The 21,356-nt window shown below is 54.9% G+C and overlaps 1 protein-coding gene across 1 annotated transcript in view; it reads right to left on the reverse strand.

Annotated features, from left to right (window-relative positions):
- Positions 1-21,356, reverse strand: part of CUX1 (cut like homeobox 1) — a 252,534-nt gene that overhangs the window by 35,343 nt on the left and 195,835 nt on the right. Inside the window, exons 11-18 of the mRNA XM_044915279.1 lie at positions 20,248-20,436; positions 12,280-12,338; positions 8,910-8,958; positions 7,981-8,077; positions 6,319-6,990; positions 5,130-5,195; positions 3,704-3,805; positions 553-1,385 (exon numbers count right to left, since the gene is read on the reverse strand). Coding sequence (XP_044771214.1) covers positions 553-1,385; positions 3,704-3,805; positions 5,130-5,195; positions 6,319-6,990; positions 7,981-8,077; positions 8,910-8,958; positions 12,280-12,338; positions 20,248-20,436 — 2,067 coding nt within the window. The remainder of the gene's footprint in view (positions 1-552; positions 1,386-3,703; positions 3,806-5,129; positions 5,196-6,318; positions 6,991-7,980; positions 8,078-8,909; positions 8,959-12,279; positions 12,339-20,247; positions 20,437-21,356) is intronic.

The following is a 21,356-nucleotide window of genomic DNA, read 5'->3' on the forward strand; positions in this document are numbered from 1 at the left end:
TTAGGGCCAGCTGTGGGCATGGCCCGGGCCGCATGAGCTATGGATTCTGGGCAGGTCGCTTCACCAAGCGCCTTCTGAGTTATGAGAAAGGTACGATTATGCCTATCACGTGACACAAGCTTTTCCTATCCTGTGCCTTTTGCTTCTCTGCACACTGGTGGTCTCCCTATGGGCTCAGATCTTTTTTGGCCAAAAAAAAGCCTGCGGAGGTGCGTCTGGGCCACACTTGGCAGAGAGGTGGGACTTGAACTGAGCCACCGGCCGGCTGGGGGCATGTAGATGACTTCCCTGAGCCTCACTGTCCTTATCTGTCAGATGGCGACTTTAGCGCCCCCTCACAGTGTCACCAGGAGTCAAAAGGAGCGTGGTGGGTGACGGGGCCTAGCCCAGAGTCTCGCCCCTAAGGGGACGCGGCAAATGGAACATTCACCGGCCAGCTTCTCCGCAAGCTTGGGGGCGGGTGACCCTTTCTGCTCTGTGGCTCACTAAAGGGGCTATGGCCACGTCCTCCAGAGAGACGGGAAAAGCCAGGCCCCTGAACCAACCCCTTACCTTCTCCCCGAAGATCCTTTGACAGATGCCGTTCTTGGCCAGCTTCTCTTTCACCTGCCGGGTGAGCTCGATGGTGTCCACTTCCTGGTACATGTAGATCTCGTACTGCTCCGGGGTCAGCGGAGGGACCGAGGGCTTGGCGGGCTTGGACATGGGCACGATCGGGGAGGAGGGCAGGGGGCTGTTCTGGGGGGTCTCGCTGCGGCTGGCTCCGGTCAGGCTCAGCTCCGAGCTCTGGGAGTACGGCGACTCGGCGCTGGGCCACTCCTTCCAGTACTCTGACGACGACGAGGGTCCCTGGAGCTGGCTGCGCTCGGCCCGCGGCTGGCTGCCACCACCTTTCTCCTTGGCGCCGCTGGCTTCTTCCGACTTGGTGTCCTCGGGGGGCACGGCGCTCTTCCTCTCCGGCTGCACCGTGCTCCACCAGTGGTCCTTCCACACGCCGCTGCGGCCCAGCTCACTCTTCACGTGTCTCAGGACCCCCTGCGCAGACTCGGCCGCTCCCTGGAGGTCCAGCCCGGGCGCGTCCTGGGACTCCTTTTTGAGGGCCGGGGGGTTGGGCAGAGCGGAAGCACTGGCATCGGGGGCGGAGGGGGGCTTCTTCAAGGACAGGGCGAGCGGAGGGTAGCTGGACACGGATGACATGGGCGAGGAGGGTATCAACTTGGGGGTCAGGATGGCGATGTCGGCCTGGGACAGCGGCGCGGGCTTTAAGGCGGGGTCGAGGGCGGCCTGCTGGGCCTCCATCTCGCGCCGGGCCTGCTGCAGGATGGAGCGGATGGCGTCGTCCGAGCTCCCGCCGCCGGCTGTGGACGAAGGCTGGGCGGGCTCTGCTGCACGGAGCAAACACAGGCGTGAGGTGGTGGCGGGCCCGAGCCCTCCGGTCGGGAGCTCGCTGTTGTTCCCTCCGCTTCCTTCTAACCCGGCCTCCCACAAAATGCGGATTCTCTGGGACAACCAAGCCACTCGAATTGGACCAGCATTTCCTCGGTCAGTGGACCCCGCGTGCATCCTGTCCGGGCAGGGACAGACGGACTAACGCCACCGCTCTGAGACCCGCTGGCCTTTACTTCACGCCATCTGAAAGGGTTCATTATCCCCGAGTGTGTGTGGTGGGCGGAGCGGGGAAAGTGGGCAGACGCTCAGGGATGTGCCATCACCCCTGAGGATTTCTAAACGATATTCTCGTGTGCTAAATTCCAGAACTGTAGTGCTTGGGTCAACCTTTAGAGACGTACTTTCTGTTAAGGGTTGCAGCGTGAGCCCGGAGTCTCCAGTGAGACACGGCCGTGTTTGGGCTGGCCCACATTTATTGTCCCCTGGGCAGGTGACTGTGGTGTGGCCGGCAACAGTGAGCCCCACGATGGGGGGACAGTGGCCAGGCCCTGGCCCGGGAACCCAGGGCTGTGACCTTGGGGGACTCAGAGGGCACGGCTGGGCCTCGGGATTTCCATCTGTGAGCTTGGGATGGGTGGTGCGTTAGATCGAGGACCCTTAACGAGGGCTGTGCCCCAGAATCACCCGCTGGGCTTGTTAAAATGCACATGCCCAGGCCCCAGCCCTGGAGGGTCTGCCTGAGTAGCAGGTGTGGGGCTGCAGCAGCCCGCGTTTTTGACCAACTCCCGGGCGACTGTGGAGCGAGGCCCTGGCTGAGGAGCGCCGGGCTGAACGCTCCCGCAGGTGGCGCCAGCTCGTGGACACCTTCACATCTCGGGGACGGAATCACAGGATCCAGCTCTTTATCCACTTTAAATGAGGCTGAAAAATGCTTCAAATAACAGGGACAACCTTTTAGGCCTCTCGAGGACTTAATTTCACCGGCTGACCAAGGGCCCTGCTTCTTGGACTTGCACGATCCCCACAGCACCCTCGGGTGCAGGCAGAACCAGCACTGCTCTGCGGGAGAAACCGGGCCCTTCTGCTCTCGATCCGGGGCTGTCTCCCACCCTGTCAGGGGGCCCGGCCAAGCCTCTTGGTTGTTCAGCCACCCAGAGGAGGGGCTGGCTTACATGTCAACCCTGGTCTGGAGAGGAAGAACTACATCAAATGGAAGGTCCCCCCAGTGTCAGGCCCCAGGGCCTCACAGGACGGTCTCCCACCCACCGCACTGGGGTCCCTGTAAGGAGGCAGATGGGTGCAGAGGGGGAGGTGCTGGGACAAGAGCTGAGAGACCTGGGTTTCCACCCAGGACCTGCCATTTAGTAAGTCTCACTTGGAGCCTGAGTTTGAGAATCAGCAGTAGGATAACAGTATCTGCCTTTCAGGGCAAGGGTATGGACCTAGTTTAAATAGGACAGGGGAGGTAAAAATGCCAAGGCCAGGCCTAGTTCCCAGAAGGGAGCTCTGGGCTCACCACTGAATGAGTCATGTGGGAGTGGGGTGGCCTGGGGGAAGGGCCTCGTGGCCAGGGGAGGGACTGGGTGGTGGCCTGCCACCAGGCCTGGCGGAAGCCCCGTGACCAGGTCTGCAGGGGAGAGGCTCTGCAGAGCAGGGGCTTCACGGGTACGGGGTGGGTGCGCGTCCCTATGCTGAACCCTAGAGCAAGAGAACCCAGGCACTCGCTCTCCTCTCCGGCAGCAGGTCTGAGCTGAACCTACGGCCGGTGTGCCTTGCCGTCAAACTCAGCCAGAGAGAGGCTGAAGCGTGGCGGCTCTCTCCTGTCGGACGAGGCAGCTCTCAGGGAGCACCAAGGGCCGAGTCCTGAGGCCGCCTGACTGCAGAGGTGGACATCCATCTACTACAACTTCCCACTCCTCCCTAGCAACGTTCGTTCTGCGAAGCAGCTTAGGATTTATTTTGCACCCATCCTTTTTCGGGGTTCAGTCAAGGATATATCCAAATAACAAAGCCCGTATGGCATTTGAAAAAGGCAATTTGATACAGACTACCTGTCCACGTAAGTATAAGGACAAACTAGGCCAGGGATACCTTCTTGAGTCAATGCTAGGGCGTGATGTGATAAAAAGAAAAAGAGAGATCACGCAGACCTCTGCTCCCCTCTGCACTTGCCTAAGTGCCTGAAAACACACGTTCTATTGTGTGGGGTTTTCACTTTATTTTTTTTTAAAGTTAAATACTGCTAACCAGGACACTCATGACAATTCTTCTAATTAACCCTGGAAGACAGTGGTCAAAGAAGTGGATTCCGTACCAGTTTTCTGCACCTGCAGCTCCCTTTTGGCTTGTTCCAGGATGGACTTGATTGCTTCATCGGATCCGGTATCGGAGGCTCGGATCCGGGTCGTGATGTTACCTGCAGGGAGAAGCCACACCCATGACATCAAACCCGGATGTGAAACAAACCAACCAACAAAAATCAGGGCTGCACGAAGAGGTCATTCTGATCAATAGCTCCCGAGTTGAGGCCGGTGACGGTTAAGGAGGCAGGCGTGGCCTCCCGTTGACCCGTACCTGCTGGGTGTGCAACCTCACAGCAGGTACTGCGGCCCTGGGCAGGAAGGGCTTCCTGCGGAATCTACCTGGTGGTCAGGGTCATCTGGCCAGCGGGACAAGCTCTCACGGTTACCCCAACTGGACGGCACCCGTGGGGAGGGATTAGGGAGAGCAGGTCACCCACTCCAGTACAAAACCAGAGGAAGGCCTGAAAAAGGCAGTGGTGTTTGGGAGTCACTTAAAAGCAACTCCGACAATTGCTTTGGCCTGGGACTGTGCTCAGGGTTCTGCACGTCTGTTGGACGCTGGTGTCCCCAAAAAGCAACGATGGGAAATGCAGGTGAAGGGTCGAGGTGGATTACCTATCAGTCATGGGCACATACAAGGTGAAGAGAATGAAGGCTTCCTATTTCGGCTCTTTGGTCACATGCTGTCTTTTAAAAATTTATGAATGAGGCGAGTAGCCTGCAGAGCTCCCTCCAGGACAAGACCCTCGGTCACCTGGCGACGCTCTGCAGAGCAGCCACGTGCACGGACGCACGGAAGCTACTGTGGCCCCGGGGGCTGGCCCCGGCTCTTTCTGGAAGCCCTCCACGTATCGTAGCTTAATTCTCTGCTACCTTACTAAGTAAGCACCGCCACACCAAACCATTGCAAAACAAGCAGACCGCGGGGGCGGAGCCCCTTTAAAGATGCAGCACCAAGGAGCGCAGGGGGGCCCAGAGGAGAACCGATTACGTTTGGAATTCGTTGGAATTTGTCCACTCCGTAGTACCTTTAACACAGTTCAGAGTTAAAAGGAAGTACAAGGAAGCAGCAGTATGTCATCTGACTCAGCCACCTGATTTTTCTCAGAGCAACGATTGTTAACGCTCCTGCCCGCTTCTGAGAAGGGCGGGGGGGACGGTGTAATTTGAACCTGAGGGAGGGTTGGGATGGCACTTGGGGACTGATTCTTAGGGGCGCTTTCTCTCCTCGCCTCTTCCGCACCCGGTAGAGTGCGGGCAGCTCAGGAGGGACTGTGCGTACTTGAGCCCGTGCTTTGTTTTATACTTACTAGCTGTTTTTCCATCAGGTTCCAGGCCAGAATCACACTGCACAGTTTTAACCCAAATGCACAGCTAAGGACATGCTGCTTCCTAGGTTTTACTAACTGCAAAGAAAAACACCTGCCTGCAACATACCTTCGGACCCATTTCTTCGTTTCGGTACTTCCTGAAATAGTCTGTTCAGGCTCTGGCCTGGATTCTCTGTTGAAAAACAAGTGTGGTAAGAACAAAACAATCAGGGGGATGGTGGTGTTGACGATATGGGCTGTGTGACATGAAATCTGAGCCGCCTGTCGCTACAGAAAGGGCTCAGGGCTTCCTGTGCAATTCGGGAGTTACTAGAAACTTTTGAGAGGCCCTTCCCTGGCCAGCCGGCCTGCAGAGGCCATGGCTCTGCTGCGGAAGATCAGACAGACCTAAGGAGTGGCCCACGGCACCAATGCCATGAGGGTCAAACGGAGGGAGCACCGCCTGCCACCAAGCGCATCGCCCACCAGCCCCCGGAACAAAGCTCACATTAATCATCCAAAGACAGTCAATTTCAGTTAACATCGCCATAGAAAGCTCGATGTGCTTTGTGCAAATCGACGCTGTTCGAAACGTCTCCCTGCTCCATTTGTCGTGTTTCAAACGCGTCTGATAAGATCTACCCCTCTCTACCACTGCTGGTTTAGCAGAATGATCCTGTCGTTCAAGGGGGAAGGGATTCTCTCAATCAGGGATGCGAATGGACTTTTCATCTTTTTGTGGAGGGTGGGGTAGGAAGGGTGTTTCAATAAAACTTCCACGTATCTTACTCAAGGCAGGCGTGTTTTGCTCACTGGGCTGCGCCAATCGCTAACAGAAGCTAACACCGGGAGGGAGGCTGGCCACAGGACACGCTCCCTTGTGCGTGTGGGGAAGAGGAGAGGACACGTGGCCGATACGCTCTCCCCAGGCCTGACCCCGGCTGCTGCCTCCTGGGCTCTAGGGCCAGATGCTACCTGAGGGCTCCTCCCCCGTGGGGCCAGCACCCACTGCCCATCGGACCACTGGACATTACACACGTCGGGACGTTGTACGGGGTGTAATTCCGTCCGATTCGATACGCGGGATTGAGGTTCTGAGTCTACTACATGCGAGGTGCTGAGCGAGTGTCAGAGGCCAGACCCCCCCAGTCTACGGGCTCTGGCTCACGCCAGCCGACCCTCGGACCCTGGAGATGGTAGAACTCAAGAGAACTTTACCTGATGTGATGCACAAATGTTCCGTCACACGCACACACACACTCCCACACAACCCTGACGGGTTCACACGCTGGCGCCAGCCCCCGAAAGCCTCTCACCTCTTTGTCTGCCTTGGATGCTGCGAAGGGCCAAGATGTTCTGCTCGTCTGAGAGGAACTGCTTCATCTTGTGAAAGGGCTCCTTGCCGCGAACGGTCAGTTTATTCCAGGGCTTGGGCCGGGCCAGAATCTCGCTCACGGACCCTTGAGACAGTCCCAAGACATAGTGTCCGAAAATGCGCTGTCCGATATTGTGCTTGATCAACTGTTCCTTCACCTGCCGGGCGATTTCTGCCGTGTCTATCTCCTCGCCCTCGGAGACGCTCCCAGCACTTTCTGACTGGCTGGGAGACGGGGCCATGCCATTTACATCTGGGCTCTGTTGTAATGGACTTTGGGAAGATATGGAGTTTGTGCTGTATGGACCTGTTGAAAAAATCATGCTTGTGCTTCCTGCTTCCTGCATGGCCTTGGAGTAGAAGGACTGCATTAGCTGTCGTTGGAGGAGAGAGTTTAGTGCAAATTTTCCCGTAGAAGCCAGGGGTAGGCTGGGGCTTGCCAGGGATGAGCTGAAAAAGTCTTGCGTTAACCCCGCTGGTGAGAACTGGTGTGTACCATTAGTATTGGAAGCCTGCTCCCCCGTGTTGCGGGACAACTGAGGAGGAGGGGAGGCCGGCAAAGGTCCAGGACGCCGACTCTCAGGCTGGTCTTTCCCTTTTCTCCTGGCTGACCCTACAAGGAAGGGCAAACATAATGCATTATGGGGGATTCAAAAGGGAAAAAAAACCAAGACCAAAATGCCAAGTTTGCCCCACAAAAGGGAAAAAAAAAAGTGCAGATTTTCCAAGGGCCAATGAGGTGTGTTGGTTTGTTTTTCAATTGAATTTTTAAATTAGCCAAACGAGGCCCCCCGAAACAAGCAACATGCATTTCATGTTTGCACCTTTCTTGTACGTTGCAGCCTGGAGAGTCCCCTCGACACAGAATCAAACCCCTGAAGTGGCAAGGAGCCGGTACCACACACAGTAAAGAGTCGACAGGTCGCGGGGCCTCTTATCGGGCCGCTAGCATTCGAGCTATTACCAGAAGGGCCCCACCTGAGGAGCAGCAAACACTGACATTTTGGGACCAACGGGTTCTCTCACACCACTTGCTCTGAGGCGAATGCACTGCACCGAGTCCACTCGATCGAAGGCACGCACATTTTAAGAATGAATTATCACCGGAGCCCGAGACACTGTTAAACGGTTTACCAGCTGCCAAAACCAGAAGCAGTCAGTGACGCCACCATTTTGGGACGAGCAAAGAAAGGCTAAGGATGGGGGATGCGCTCCCAAGGAAAACCTGACAAAAGGAAGAAAAGCTCCACTGAGGCTGGAGGCAGCCCCAGAACCACCACAAGACAGAGGCCGCACGACTGGGAACGGACCAGAGAGGCCACCATCCTCTGAGTGTCCCTCCTGGCCTCTCCTGCAACACCGGCCCTGACTGACCTCCGCAGGTGCTCTGCGGCCACGCGCCTCGTCGTGCGCGTTGGTAGGCGGGGCGGGGGGAGGGGAGGAGCCGTGCGGAGGACCAGGAGGAGACCAAGCGCTCATTAGTCAAGGCTGTCATCAACCGCTGATGCTCCCGTCATGCATCGGCCCAGACTCACGGTTCACCTTCCTCTTCCTCGACCCCCGGAAGGGACCGAGCACGGCACGCGAGCCCCTGTCAACCTACCGCTCAGGTCGCTGTTGGAGATGCGCAGCGCGGCATTCTCGGACTGTAGCGAGCGGTTCTTCTCCAGCAGCAGCACTTCCAGGGGCTTGGACGCGTCCTAGATGGGGCAGAGCAGGGCTCACTGTGGGGCCGGCCACCCGCCCGCTCCCCGGGGCCGCCAGACCCCGAAATCCCTGCTCCGATGGCCTGTGCAGCCCGCTCTCTGACTCCCATGCGTTATAGGAACCTGCCTTCCCCTGGAGATGCTCCCACACGCGTGGAGAGCACTCAAGAGCCTTTCCAAAAGGATGCATTCCCGTCGCAGTCATTCTTCTTTTACACCTGTGTGGCTTCTAGACAACTCCTATTCTCTATGCCGTCCCCAAGGTCGAGGAGTCTAAACCCGTCCCTCATCTGGCACGCGGACTGGCTGCCGAGCCACAGACCTGTCCGGAGGTCGCTACCAAGGTTAAGCTTTCCTTGGTACCAGCCACAAAGAGTCAGCTGCCGTCTGGACATCAGGAGCGGGATTCCATTTGATGCCTTAAATTCTCCCTGGCCACCAGGTTACCGGGCACCATGGTCATTTTGCCCCACCTCTTTTCCACGTGAGGCAGCAGATAAAGAAAGTTCCTAAGCCGGTCCGTTTGGGGCTGGTCTCTGACACAATCTAAAAGTGGTCTTACCCATGTGCTCAGTGCCCGCCCAAGTGAGATCACAACGTCATGTGAACTGAGCTACCCGTCTGGAAAACACTGACTTTTCTCTTCCTGCCTCTTTTTAATTAAAGATAATGTGCTTGAACTTGCTTAAGGTTCCCAGGAAATGACTCGTCAGCTGCAGGCGGGAGGTTCCATGGAAATTTCGAGAGCGTGAGGCTTGCTCGGGGACGGGCAGTGACCAAGGCGAGCTGGCCCTCACGCACACAGAGAGCAAACGAGAGTGCATACCTGTGTCCCAGAGCCCTCGGACGGTGCAAACTCCATGGATTTCAGAATGCTGTGGAGAGCAAGACAGAGCGGTTATTCCCCACTCCTACCTTTGATAACTGCCACACTAATGAGCACTAACATTACACTTTCCTGCACTCCAGGAACGGAGGAACTGACAGCTTTAACAACCTCCCTGGCAGCATTATAATCTGATAGTGTCTCTAGAATAACTATTCAACTAGCAGTTGGCCAGCAAAAGTTTCTTGCCCAGCATGTAAATCATTCCATATGGAATCACACCAGGGCTGTTCGGAGTATAATTTTAAAGTTGAACACAGACGTAACATTGTTGCAAGTGGAATGTATTTGTCAAGCTTACAGGGAATGAAAAAGTTGTAAGAAGGAAGCCAGAGAGAGAAACCTCATCCCTCCTACCTGCCCCGGGGGGCCAGATGCTCACTTGGCGGCTGCCATGCAGGGACCTGGGAAAATAGGCAAAAAGCAAGGTCCCAAACTGCCTGGCTCCAAGGCTGGCCATAGACCTGCTCTGCAGCCCCAGGCGCTGCGGGGGAGCAGGACTGTCTCTCCTTTGTTCTCCTTATCGCTGAAACCGCCTCGGTCTCAGCTTGTTTCCACAAGTCTGAGAGCCGAGGGAGTTCAGGTGCCCAGAACCACTGTTTCCAGTGTTCCTTTCAAAGGGACATTCCTTCCTTTTTGTGAGTCTATCTGGGAGGGAAGGACAGTGAGTCCACATGGCCCCAGGCGCTTGGGAAGGCGAGCGAAAGCGGCTGTGGTCCCCGGCAGCAGGCCACCTGTGCTCTCCCAGCGTTCTCGCAGCCATGACCTTGGCCTCTGCCCTCTTTAAGTCCCATGGAAGCGTCAAGAGCACCGTGTAAAAATGCCCAGGGTCCTGGGAGACCACTCTGTTGCAGCCACTGTGGTGGTCAGTGAGAAGCTGACGGCTTAGTTTATCTGTGGTTTTATCTTCGTAGTGGCCCGTGTCCCACAGACCAACAGAAAAGGAACGAAAGAGCAGCTGGGGGGTGGGGGGAAGGAAGGAAACCTCGTAATTTTATTTTATGGTGAGCTATTGAAAATAATAACTCAGGGGCCGCATTGCATCAGCCGGAAGAGAAGTGACGAGCAGTCTGGAACTTGTCCTTTTTTACGGCCGTCACGTTTGCAGCTATATTCTTGTCTGAGATCTTTAGGATCACGTAACAAAAGACTGAAGTGAGCCTATAAGCTTACACCCAAAACACCGGCGTCTGTTCGTGCATTCACTGGATCTTTACTGATGACCTATTGGGTGCTGGGCACTCAGAGGATCAGAACCGCTCTGCCCCTCGCCCTTGCAAACTCCACAGGCTGTTACAGGTAGACGACAAAATCCAAATAGCACCCAACACAGAAGACCTGATGGGCGCTGCTCGCAGCAGAAACCTCCTTGGGTTAGAGATGGGGTCCATGTCAGGAGGAATCAGTGTCTAAGAAGGGCTTGGAAGGAGCAGGGCATTTTACAGACCACTGAGGTGGGCAGGGGGCCTGGGGCAGAGATAGGACGGGAGGTGGGGCGTGTGTCTGGAAGGGCCCTTGGATCACTAGGAAGTGGGAGGGCAGGGGCGTATTTTAGCAGAAAAGCCATTGGAGTGGGGCCTTCAGATGCAGACCTGGGGCTGAGGGGGGCCACGGTGTGCATGTGTAGCAGAAAGGGCCACTAGGAATGCAGGTGCAGGTCTGGGAGGAAGCGTGCAGTGGCTGCGTGGGAAGGAATGGACCTTGATCGTGTCGCGCATGGGAACGGAGGTGAGCTAAGAGGACCGTCGGGACTGAGCTACGTGGATGGGCAGAGGCTGGGGGAGGAGGCCTTCACATCAGAGTTTCTCTGACTCAGCACTAGAAGGCACAGGCTGTTTTCTTCTGAGTGGGAGGAAGAGCAGAAGGAAGGACGATGGGGACAGGAGAAGCAGATACAGAAGGTCAGACAGGTGAATAGCACACGCCTCGGTTGGAAGAGGGAAGATGTAGGCAGGTGTGTGTGTGTGGGGGGGGGATGTCCAAGGAGGTGCTGCAAGGCTGTCTGCGGCCAGAGGGGGCGACACCGTCCAGGGAGAGACACGCTGGGCCTCTGGGCACCGGGCTGAGAAGCCACCTGCAGGCAAGTGGGCAGCGAGGCTGGGGGAGTTCATGACTGAGGGAGGGCGAGGGGCCCTGGTGGTGGGAAGGTCCAAGAGGCCTTCCCGTGGGCTTTTTTAGCAATCCCGAGGGAATGGAATTGAGAATACAAAGAACAGCATGGCGAGTGGGTGTAGGCTTATTTTAAAAGGAGAAATTAAAAGTGTCAGGAGGGGGGGCTGATGGGATAGCAGAGGAGTAGGAAGGGATCCGGGGTGCGGGTGGGGGGGTCAGCCTGGAGAGACGGGAGGGAGACACCAACACCAGAGAGGGGAGCCTGAGGCCAAGGGGGTGTCTGTGGAGGGGTTGGGGCCCAACAGGGGGGAGCAGAGGAAGGACCCCGTGTTCCCGCAACAGCAGAGAACATGGGCCTGCAGGGCCCGGTGACCGTCTGCCGTGTTTCAGAGCTCGGCCATGGAGGCAGGGGCTGCCCATGAGCTCCAGGAGGGCCGGGGGCAGCCTTGGGGGAAGGAGTTTGAGGCACTAGGAGGCGGGGCGTGAGTGCGGGCACTTCTACTTGAGAATGTTCGCATTAGCACTGGCCGGGTGACAGGACTTCAGCTACTGCCTTCGGATGGGAAACTGGAAGCTGAGAGAAGAAAGTCCTGGTGTCTGAAGGTGGTCAGGGGCGGGGGGTGGTGGTATGAGGCCATGTGTAGGCTTTCAACTGGAAAACACTCCCCTGGGGGCACCTGGATGGCTCAGTCAGTTGAGCGTCTGCCTTTGGCTGGGGTCATGATCCTGGGGTCCTGGGATCGAGCCCTGCATTGGGCTTCCTGCTCAGCAAGGAGTCTGCTTCTCCCTCTCCCTCTGCCTGCCGCCCCCCCCAACAAATAAATAAATAAAATCTTAAAAACAACAACAACCCCAAAACAAAACATTTCTCTGTTCTGCTCCTGTTTGGGGAGCTTACTGCTGGCACACAAGCTCATATTTCGTAATTTCTACCAGGGCACCATCTCCCCTAATTCTGTGCATACTGGCATACTTGAAATGCACGGCGTCTTAGAAAAAGTCCCCAGAGCTCAGGCACAGGCCTGAGTGCACACGCCCACGGCTCTGGGCAGCCTGGGACACGGTGTAGTGGGCGAGCGGCCGCCAAGGCCCAGAGCGAGGGCCCGCGGCTGCCCTGTCCCTGGCACAGCGGTTCCTTAGGAGAGGTCACCAGCGAGCCCTGGCTTGTGGGCGGCCGCACCGGCGTCTCCACACTTACTTTAGTTCTTTCTTCACTTCTTCATAGTCAGCCTGTCCTTTGAGTTTTTCTTCCAGTTGCTGAAAACAGAGGAATTTTATTAGTGGCTGTGTCTGCAACGGGTTGACGGACCTCGCTATGAAGCAAATGCTTGTGTCCCTCTGCCCCCTACCCCCAAATCCGTGTGTTGCAACCCAACCTCCAGAAGATGGTGTCAGGAGGCGTGGCCTTTGGGGGCGACTGGGTCACCGGAGGGGGAGCCCTACGGATGAGATCAGTGCCTTTGGCACCGAGACCCCATGGCGCACCCCAACACGTGGGCAGGGTGGGAAAGCAGACCCTGGTCTGGGAATCAGGAAGGGAGTCCTCAGCAGACACGGAATTTGCTAGTGCCCTGATGTTGGACTTCCCAGCCTCCAGAACTGTAAGAAATACAAGTTTTTTGTTTAAACCGCCCAGGTCATGACGTCCCGCTATGGCACCAGCCTTAGCCTTCACGGACTCCAGTCCCTACGGAACGTCCAGCTGTCCCTGAAAGGAAACGCAAACGAGAAGTGAATGGTGCCAACGTGTGGGGTCGCTTTCTTGACCTTCACGCTTCTGGTCTGGTGTGAGTGTGGGTGTGAGCAAGTGTGAATGTGCACAAACACACACACGGTAATATAAGGTGTAATATCAAACCTAACCAAAGTAGAACAGAGCTTTACCAAAGTGGAAAACAGAATGAGAAAAGGCCATTTTGTAGGAAATACCACGAAATGGCAAACAGAGCGAAGAAAAGTGCTCAGCACTTTCACATCAGCGTGTGGCTTTTCGCGAGATACATTAGGCCAGCTGACATGTGCAGTCAGTTGTCAACACCTTTGGTGGGACCCTGCTAACAAGAGGTACAAGCCCTTTGTCACTGAGTGTTGGCATCAGATAGGAATCGGGGAAAAAGCATTTGAACCTTCAGATCTGCGCCACCCCCCGGCCCCCGGACATGGGCACTTCAGGAGCGGAGGCCCGGTGAGCTGGGTGGTCTTTTTGTCTGAGTCCCGCGGGAGGGCCCTTGCAGGGCACCTGGTCAGCAGGGCCAAGGTTGGGCACAGTCAACTGACTCCCTGGCCCTCGAATGCCCCTCAGAGGGGGAATGAGACAACATGCACCCCGGCTATGAGATGCTCTGTGAGCTCACAGGCCCTGATGTGGCTGGTTTGTGCAGTGCTCTGTGGGGCTTTCTTGCTAGGAGGGGCCTCTGGCTTTGGGTGGTCAGCAGAGGATGCTCCCTTCTGCGAGGGTGTTTGGACTAGTTTGCTCTTGACCTCCCACGAAGGGGAAGGGAATAAGGCCGCCTCACATAAAACACAAAGACCCTGGGGTGGGGGATGGCTGACGATTTAGCATGTTTCCAGGCCTGGGGTGAACAAATTCCAGGTCCCGAATCCACAGCGCTCCCAGTTGCCTTTTTTAGGTAGTGCTTGGCCAGCCATGGCTGCAGCCACAGTTTAAGGCCGACTGAGAATGTTCTAGAGTTTGGGGAGGAGATGCCCGTCTGGCCCATCAGGCGTGATGCTCACCTGGATCTCAACCTGCCCACTGTCAGAGAATTTTAGCTCATCTTTTCCTATTGCCTTTGTTGGCAAATTCTTGTGTGTATTTCCATCATGTAAAAGTGCTCTGCCCTCGTTCCTTTTTATGACCTCTTGCCAACTTTATATATCATGATGGTTTCTCATCGTAATCAAACGGGGGGGTGGGGTGGGTAGCATACACTCATTTTCTGACAAAGGAGTCTCCGAAGCTGCTCTCAAAGAAGTGATTACTTCATTCTCCCTACAGTCGTGTGTCAGCCATCCCAAACAAAAGACGACAGGGTGCCGCTGGGATGCAAGGCACCTTTCAGGCTGTGCAGTTCACAGACGCCGGCTATGAACACATTAAACTTGCTCGTGTTCAGGAGACAGGAGGGAGGGCAGCGAGAGGGGAAAATCCGGAGCACTGTAGAAGCCAGCAGGGCACTGAACCTGGAGTCAGGTCCGTCACTTATGAGTGGGACACCTCGGGGCACGGTAATCAGTGTTTTATCTGGGAAATATGCAAGGGCAGCAATGACCTCAAAGGGTTGGGGGAAGGAGCACAGGGCCAGGTCCTGGTGCGGATGTCGCACCACGGGGCCTCTGATGTGGGGCTGTCACCACTGCCAAGTCTCCCAGGGAGCATGGCTTTGCAGACCCGTGAGGGGCCCTAACGAGAAGGATTTAGGACTGGAGTCCTGTCACTTGGTCGGATGTATGGTTTTCGCTGAGGACTGAATCGTCTGCTGAAATTTCTGCCGCCTACCAGGGGGCAGCTTAATTGAGAAGAACCCCAAGACTGCTTCTGTAAACCTCTGATGTTCGTTTCTTGGGGCAGACAACAGGATGCAAAGCCTGTCCGGACCTGTGAGCACTGTGAGCCCGTCCTCACCAACGTCTGGGAGTCTGACTTCCCAGAGCCACACTCTATCCTCTGCTTGGGTCTTTGACCACAGACTCCTTGCTGGGTGCCTAAAAAGTCTAGTTTCAAAAACTCTCCACCTGGAAAGGGCAACAGCTCCGTCTGTTGTCCTCTGGGGAGAAAGGCTCCTCCCAGATTTCTCAAGTATTCCTTGGCTGGGCCAGATTCGGTGCTGGGGTTTACGCCCCAAACACTATCTCACTTCACTGCTGCACCATCTCTGCAGAGGTGGCTGTGTGCCCACAGAAAGAAAACAAATCACCGAGTTCTACAATCAGATCGCGCTCGAGCGGGAGGCCGCCCCCGCCCCCGCCTCCCCTGCAATTCCAGGAGGAACCTACGTGTGCGGAGGCCAAGCCAGGTGCTCGCTGGAGGCCTGGGCTCCAGAGCCTGACAGATCAACCAAGGCCTGGCTCTGCCACTTAGTTGCAGGGTGACCTTGAAAAAGACACTGAACTTCTCTGAGCCTCAGTTTATTCATCTATAAGATGGGGATAATGGCACCCATGGTACCATGCTTTGGTGAGATCCAGATAGAATAATGCCCATGGAATGAGCAGCACATGACCAAGCACTCTGGAGATGGGGGGTGGTTACTGTTACTGGTGTTATTAGGACTTTATCCCTGGGGGGTGGTATTGGAGAGGACTGTGATTTTGGAAGGGGCTCTCTGGTTCTGAATCCAGGGGCTCTGTTTATGAAGTTCTCTACTTCCTAATGGGCTTAGCCTGTTGGGCCTCATGCTCCTCCCCTGGACAATGGGGAGAGTAAGAAAACGGGTTCCCAAAGACAGGACCGTCGCAGGATGTAGGTCCCACCCATTTAGCAATACAGAGCACACACGTGGTCCCCGGAGCTCAGCAGGTGCTCAGCAAAAGGATCCTGAGTTGCTAGAAGAATTATCCATATGAAGTTCTTAAAATGCTCTAGGGCTACCAACTCACGGGACCCCTGGCAGGAAGACTGATGTGGAGACCCTCGGAAAGGCCTTTCTTCTGGGCAGCACAGCAGGGGGCAGGGCGGTAATACATCCTTACCACGAAACAGATGGTGGGCTGGGGAGGTGACCCCGCTGCCGGGTGCAGATGCCTTTACCTTTCCTCCCAGATGGTCAGAGCCAGGCTTTCAGCAGTGTTCTCTGAAGCCCAACAGCTCAGGCTTGGGGCAGCGGTGTGTGACCCTGTGTCTTCACGGGGACCCCTGGGGTGAGGGGTCACCAGCCGAGAATGGGGACATATGACTGGGCTCCCTGGTCTGGGGGAGGGGGGTCTGATGCCCCGCTCCTTGGGGTCATCTCTGAGGTCCCGGCTGAGGCTGTGTGCACCCTCTTTTACCTGCATGGGGAACCCATTTGGTCTCCACGATTCCTTGGTAAGAGGTAGCAGGCACGTATATTTAGGATCTACTGATGCTGGGCATGTGTTGGGGGCAGGGGAAGCCCAGGGGGCCCAGGTGGGCCCTGTGTACACACGGCCAGACTGTGACGGGGAAGGTTATCCTGGAGGGCTCGCCACAGGCTGGAGAAGTGTGACCCCGGACAGTGAAGGGGGATCCCCAGGAAGGCAACCCTATCAGAGGTCACTTCCAATTTCCCCGAGCTGTGATCCAGGTGTGAGCCAGGCAGCTGACTCCTTCTCACGGAATGGTGCCGTCACAGCCCAGGAGGGTCCAGCCTCAACGCTCAGGCCACCGGGATGCTGCCTGCAGGTGGAACACCCGGATCCGACACAAGGTGTCCAGGGTAATGTGTATCTTTCCGAGAGGCCTCCTCACAGATTCCCACAAGTAATCAGCTCCTGAAAGCACTTCTAGTAACGCGCCCTGGTTTACAGCCGCCTTGGAGGGGCCTACCTGTGGCCTCCTGCTCCGCACAGAAGCCTCACTCCTTCCTCTCCAAGAATCTGTGCTCATACCACCTTCGAGACCCAGCCAGCACAAGGCTGGGGGAGGCCCGGCCCCGGGCTCTCTGCTACTGGGACTTTTGATGTTTGGGCTCATTTGTGCGACCCAGGGTAAGTCTCTCCTACTGGGGGACGGGCACAGTGGAGGGACATGCATGGGCCTCTCCTAACCTCAGAGACCTCCTCTGCGAGGCCATGAGCATCATCATGGCTACTCATGTGCTGAGGCTGAGACATCGAGAAGACGCTCTTTGAAACGAGACTGAAGGCAGCCTCATTGCAGTAGGTTAGGGAACCTATGTATCAAAGTGCCAGCATCCAGAAACAAAGAACTGAGTGAATCTAGAGAAGTGGTCATTCGTTTTTTCCCGGCCCAACCCTCTGAGGGACACAGCGTGCTCCGTGGTGGCTCAACAGGACCCATCGAACTGCAGGAGATGGCAGGGGGTGGGGTGGAGACAGAGAGTAGGGGAGGCCCCTGGAGACAGCCCCCCAGGTGATTCTAATACACCCTCCATCCGCAGTGGGAAGTACTCATCTTTAGAAAATACCAGTTTCTCCCGATGGGAGATGGGCATTCTTTTAGCTAGCCTTTCGTATAAATAGCCATTTTAAATTGCAGCTATTGGTAGCATGATTTTCCGTGCTTTAGCAAGTAAAATGCAGGTGACTGCCTAATTACACTGCCTCTGTACTGAAGTGCTCCGACAGAAGACCACAGAATAGAGTTATCAAAAAAAGCAGTCTTGTAATGGCAGCTGGGTTACTTCATTAATTACAAATACAGAATTATCCTGTACAGGTGGCAATGTGCTTGAGGACTTGTCAGATTTGGCAGGAAGAAACATCTCCCATTTCTGAGTCTGTTTCCATGTCTATTTAAAGGGGAGGGGGGCACCACTGTATGTGGATAGCGATGTGTTTAGGGTGAACTTGGCTTGAGAAAGTAGAACACGGGGAAAAAGAGACTGGCAGACATCCAACTGTTGATTCATCCTCACGGAATTACCAATCAATCGTCTAGGTGAGGAAACAGTAGTTGCAAGAGATGGAGACTTTCAAGATGCTGGAGAAAGCAAACCAACGGCCCCCTCCCCCAAATATATTCCATTTCAGGGTATGGCACTGAGAAAACCCCAGTAAGCTCAAGAGTGGAGACTCTGCCCTGTGAGATCAACCCCCACGTCTCCTCAGTGACTGTCATCACGCATGTTAGCGTTTGTCTCAAAGACCATCATCAACGTTCATGGCAAAACCACCCCCAACGCCAAGCAGCGGAGCTGGGCCTCAAGCCGCAGCACCCTCAGATGGTGATCCCAGTTTGAGCCCTGCACGGTGTATCCCAGCGTCCCCTGGGGCTGAATGACATGGTCCCAGAAGGAAAAGACTGGCGGGGGGGGCTGGGGTGGGAGACGGAGGAGCAGGAAAGGAAAGCCCCAGGGGAAGTTCAGGTGCCACTCCCGGCCAGAGAAGCCCCACTACAAAAGCATCAGGTTGCCAATTTGACGGGTCTCATTCATAACCTATTTTTCCTAATAACTGCATTGCTGTTTAGTTTAGATTTGAGACTATAAATTATACACATTAGGAAAAAAAAAAAAAAAAAAAAAAAGCCCTGGGAAGGTATCTCATTCAATTAACCTTACTCCTTTGGGTGAGGGAGGTAGATGTGCTCGTCTGGGGGAGGCTAATGCCTTTTGTGTGCGGGTTCAGTATTGGGGAGATCTTCACTCCTGGTGACAAGGGGTTAAGATAATTAGAATCAGAGAAGTCTTGTTACTAGAGGATATGTTTTGATTATGAGATCAGATGAAGATAAGGGAGCGATAATTTTGGAAGAAGTATTGCCAAATTGTTTCATTAACTGCACCGTATTAAAGAATTCCCCCAAGATATGGATAAAGAACATTAATTTGTAAAACTGCGTTTCATTTTTGTGTGTGTGTGAAGGCAAACATTAAAACCTTAACTGATTTAGAAGAAATTGCTCCATAATAAAAAATGTAACTTCTATAGCCTCCCTCTCATAGTCAAATGCAGGATGTATCTGAGTCCCCCCTTAACTGTAACAAAGCAGAGAAAGGCAAATTATCTAATAATAATGTCACTGCTGGGGTCAGAAATGGCTGTAACACGAGAAAATTAGATTTAATCTAGAAATAAAAGATGAACGCTGGCACTCACTGGGCAGGCTGATGGGAGAATAAGAACCATGGGAGAAATAAATGTCATGGTCGATGACAAATGTGTCCACCCTCTCCTCAAAGTCAGCAGGACTGGCTCCTCAGACACTGGAGGAAACGCACCCCGAAGAGGCCAGGAGGAAACCAGGGAGGGAGAGCGGTGGGTGCCCCGGGTCAGGGAGGTCAGGCCCGCGAGCTGCCGACCTGCTGGAAACTCGGCTCAAGGTCAGAAACACGGGCATGCGTTGGGAAGGGAAATCTCAGTTTTTTAAAAAAATTAAGATGGGCCTAACTACATTCTGGAATTACTTTACTGAAGATAAAGTTTTCCTGACATTTTTACAACTGATCTTGATGCACTGTATTTAGTACATGAAGACTAGGCTTGGCCATCATTCGCACGCTCCACAAACGGAAGCTAGGCAGGCATCGCACAGGCTAGGGAGGGATGGCAGAGTGGGGGCCCGCTGGCCTGGGGGCTGGGCCCACACTCTCGCTAGCCCTGTTGCTTATCATCAAGTAAGATACCTCCGAAGAGGCCCTTCTGGCCCTGACATGCCACGAATCTAGGGTGCGAGGATTTTCTTCATATGGTGCTAACTGTAGCAGGTTGAAAAATCTTAAATCAAGTATAATTATTTTTTAAAATATACTGAAAGGCTGGCGGAGCTGGATGCAAGGCATGTCTGTGCAGCTGGCCTGTGACCTTGGCAACCACTCCAACCCCACACAAGCAGGTGCACAGAATGTCCGTCTCTGGGATGCCAGGTGGGGAAGCAGCACCATGGGTGGGCGCTGACGACGGGGCCTTCTACCAAGTGCTGCCTGCAACACACGGCCAATCAAGGGCAGTGCCATTCAGGCAAGAGCTGGTAGAAGGGTTCAAAGTCACTCTCCCTGCCTTGGGCTCCAGGACCCTGCTTCTAGTTCCCTTACAGAGGTTCAACGTTGCCCTACTTGTAGTCAATTCCAGACAAGATGCTCTCCGGAAAGGAGCTCAGACAGCACCTGTGCACCCGTGAGAGCTGTGTCCAGGGGAACCTCATGCCTCCTTATGCTGCCACTGTTCTCACTGGAGGGAAAAACTCTTGCTGATGGTTGGAGCTCAGGCTGAAAAAAACCTGAGCCATCCCTTCTGCTTTTAACGTGAGGACGAGTTCTAACTGTGACCTGTGTGGACCATAAACGTGAAAGACACTTGTGCAACAGCCAAGGCAGGGCTGACAAGGTGGCTTCTGAGCTAAGGCCTCTTGTGGTGGTCACCACATCCAGCACGTGCCCCAGACAGTGAAGACAGAAGTGACCCCCTGGGCCAACCGGCCCCAGGCTCCTCCAGGGTCACATGTAGAAGAAGGCAGAGGCAGCAGGGGTGTGTGCGCGTGCGCGTCCAGCCCTCCCTCAGCCCGTGGCCCCCAGAGCGCTCTTACTTTGAGCGTGCTGTTCTTGGCACTCAGCTGCTGCTCGAGCTGGGAGATCTGGCTGGCCGAGTTCTCACGCAGCTTCGTGAGGCTGGCCTGGAGTCTCTGCACGTCCTCCACCAGCTGGGCGATCTCCCGCTCTTTGGCGGCCAACTCAACTTCCAGGCTGGAGCGGGTCAGCACCTCTATGGCCTGCTCCTGCGGAGGAAAAAGGAAATGACAAAATTGCCCTGGCTTCGGGTGGGGCTTGTGTTTATCTGTGCCGGCAACGGAGGCAAGAACGTGCAGGTGGAGTGATGGGGACAGCGCACTCATGGTGACGTTATCTCTTGCCTCCGCTGGGATGCACTTGCCAACACCTCCCTGCACCACCTTCCCGTCTGCATGGCAAATGCGCCTGGATTTGGCCAATGGACAAGTATTTATTGGGTGCACACCAGGAACCAGGCACACTCTGTGAGCAGAGGGAGAACAGTCTCTGCTGTCCCGGGGCATCCAGTAAGGGGGTGGGGCTAGGTGTCTGAGATGCCAAAGCATGTTGGGCCCCAACTGTGCCACCCCAAAACTGAAGTGGGGGAGGGGCATGGGGTCAGACTTGGGTGAGCCTGTGGGGTTTTAAGAAGATGTTCAGAGGAAGCCTCGCTGAGATGGTGACACCTGAGTCACCATCTGAAGATGACAGAAAGGGTCTTGCTGTGTGTTGGGGGTGCCAATGGGGCAGGCTCTGAGGAGGTCCCCTGGAAGCTCTGAAGCATGAGGATTTTCTATCCCAAGATGCAATGCAACATCCCTTTGGTTCGCTACTGCATTATCCAGAGGCTGGGATGGTGTTTGACCAACTGATTCTCAGATTCAGCATTTTAAAAAAGAGCTAAAAGATGTGGAAAGAATTTGGTAATTCTTTGCTTAAGAACGCTTATGATAACTGATGTTGTTAAAAACTTACCGCCCACCCCCCAATTTGCTCATTTTGGAAAATATGCAGAATAGGAAAAAAGGCATTACCAAAAAAAAAAAAAAAAAAAAAAAAAGAAAAAAAAGTCAGTTCTACGCCCCAAGGACCAAAACCCCCCTTTATTCAAGTTTTAAAAGGAACTCTGGGGCACCTGGGTGGCTCA

Source organism: Neomonachus schauinslandi, chromosome 5, assembly GCF_002201575.2.
Source record: "Neomonachus schauinslandi chromosome 5, ASM220157v2, whole genome shotgun sequence".
In the NCBI taxonomy this organism is placed as follows: domain Eukaryota; kingdom Metazoa; phylum Chordata; class Mammalia; order Carnivora; family Phocidae; genus Neomonachus; species Neomonachus schauinslandi.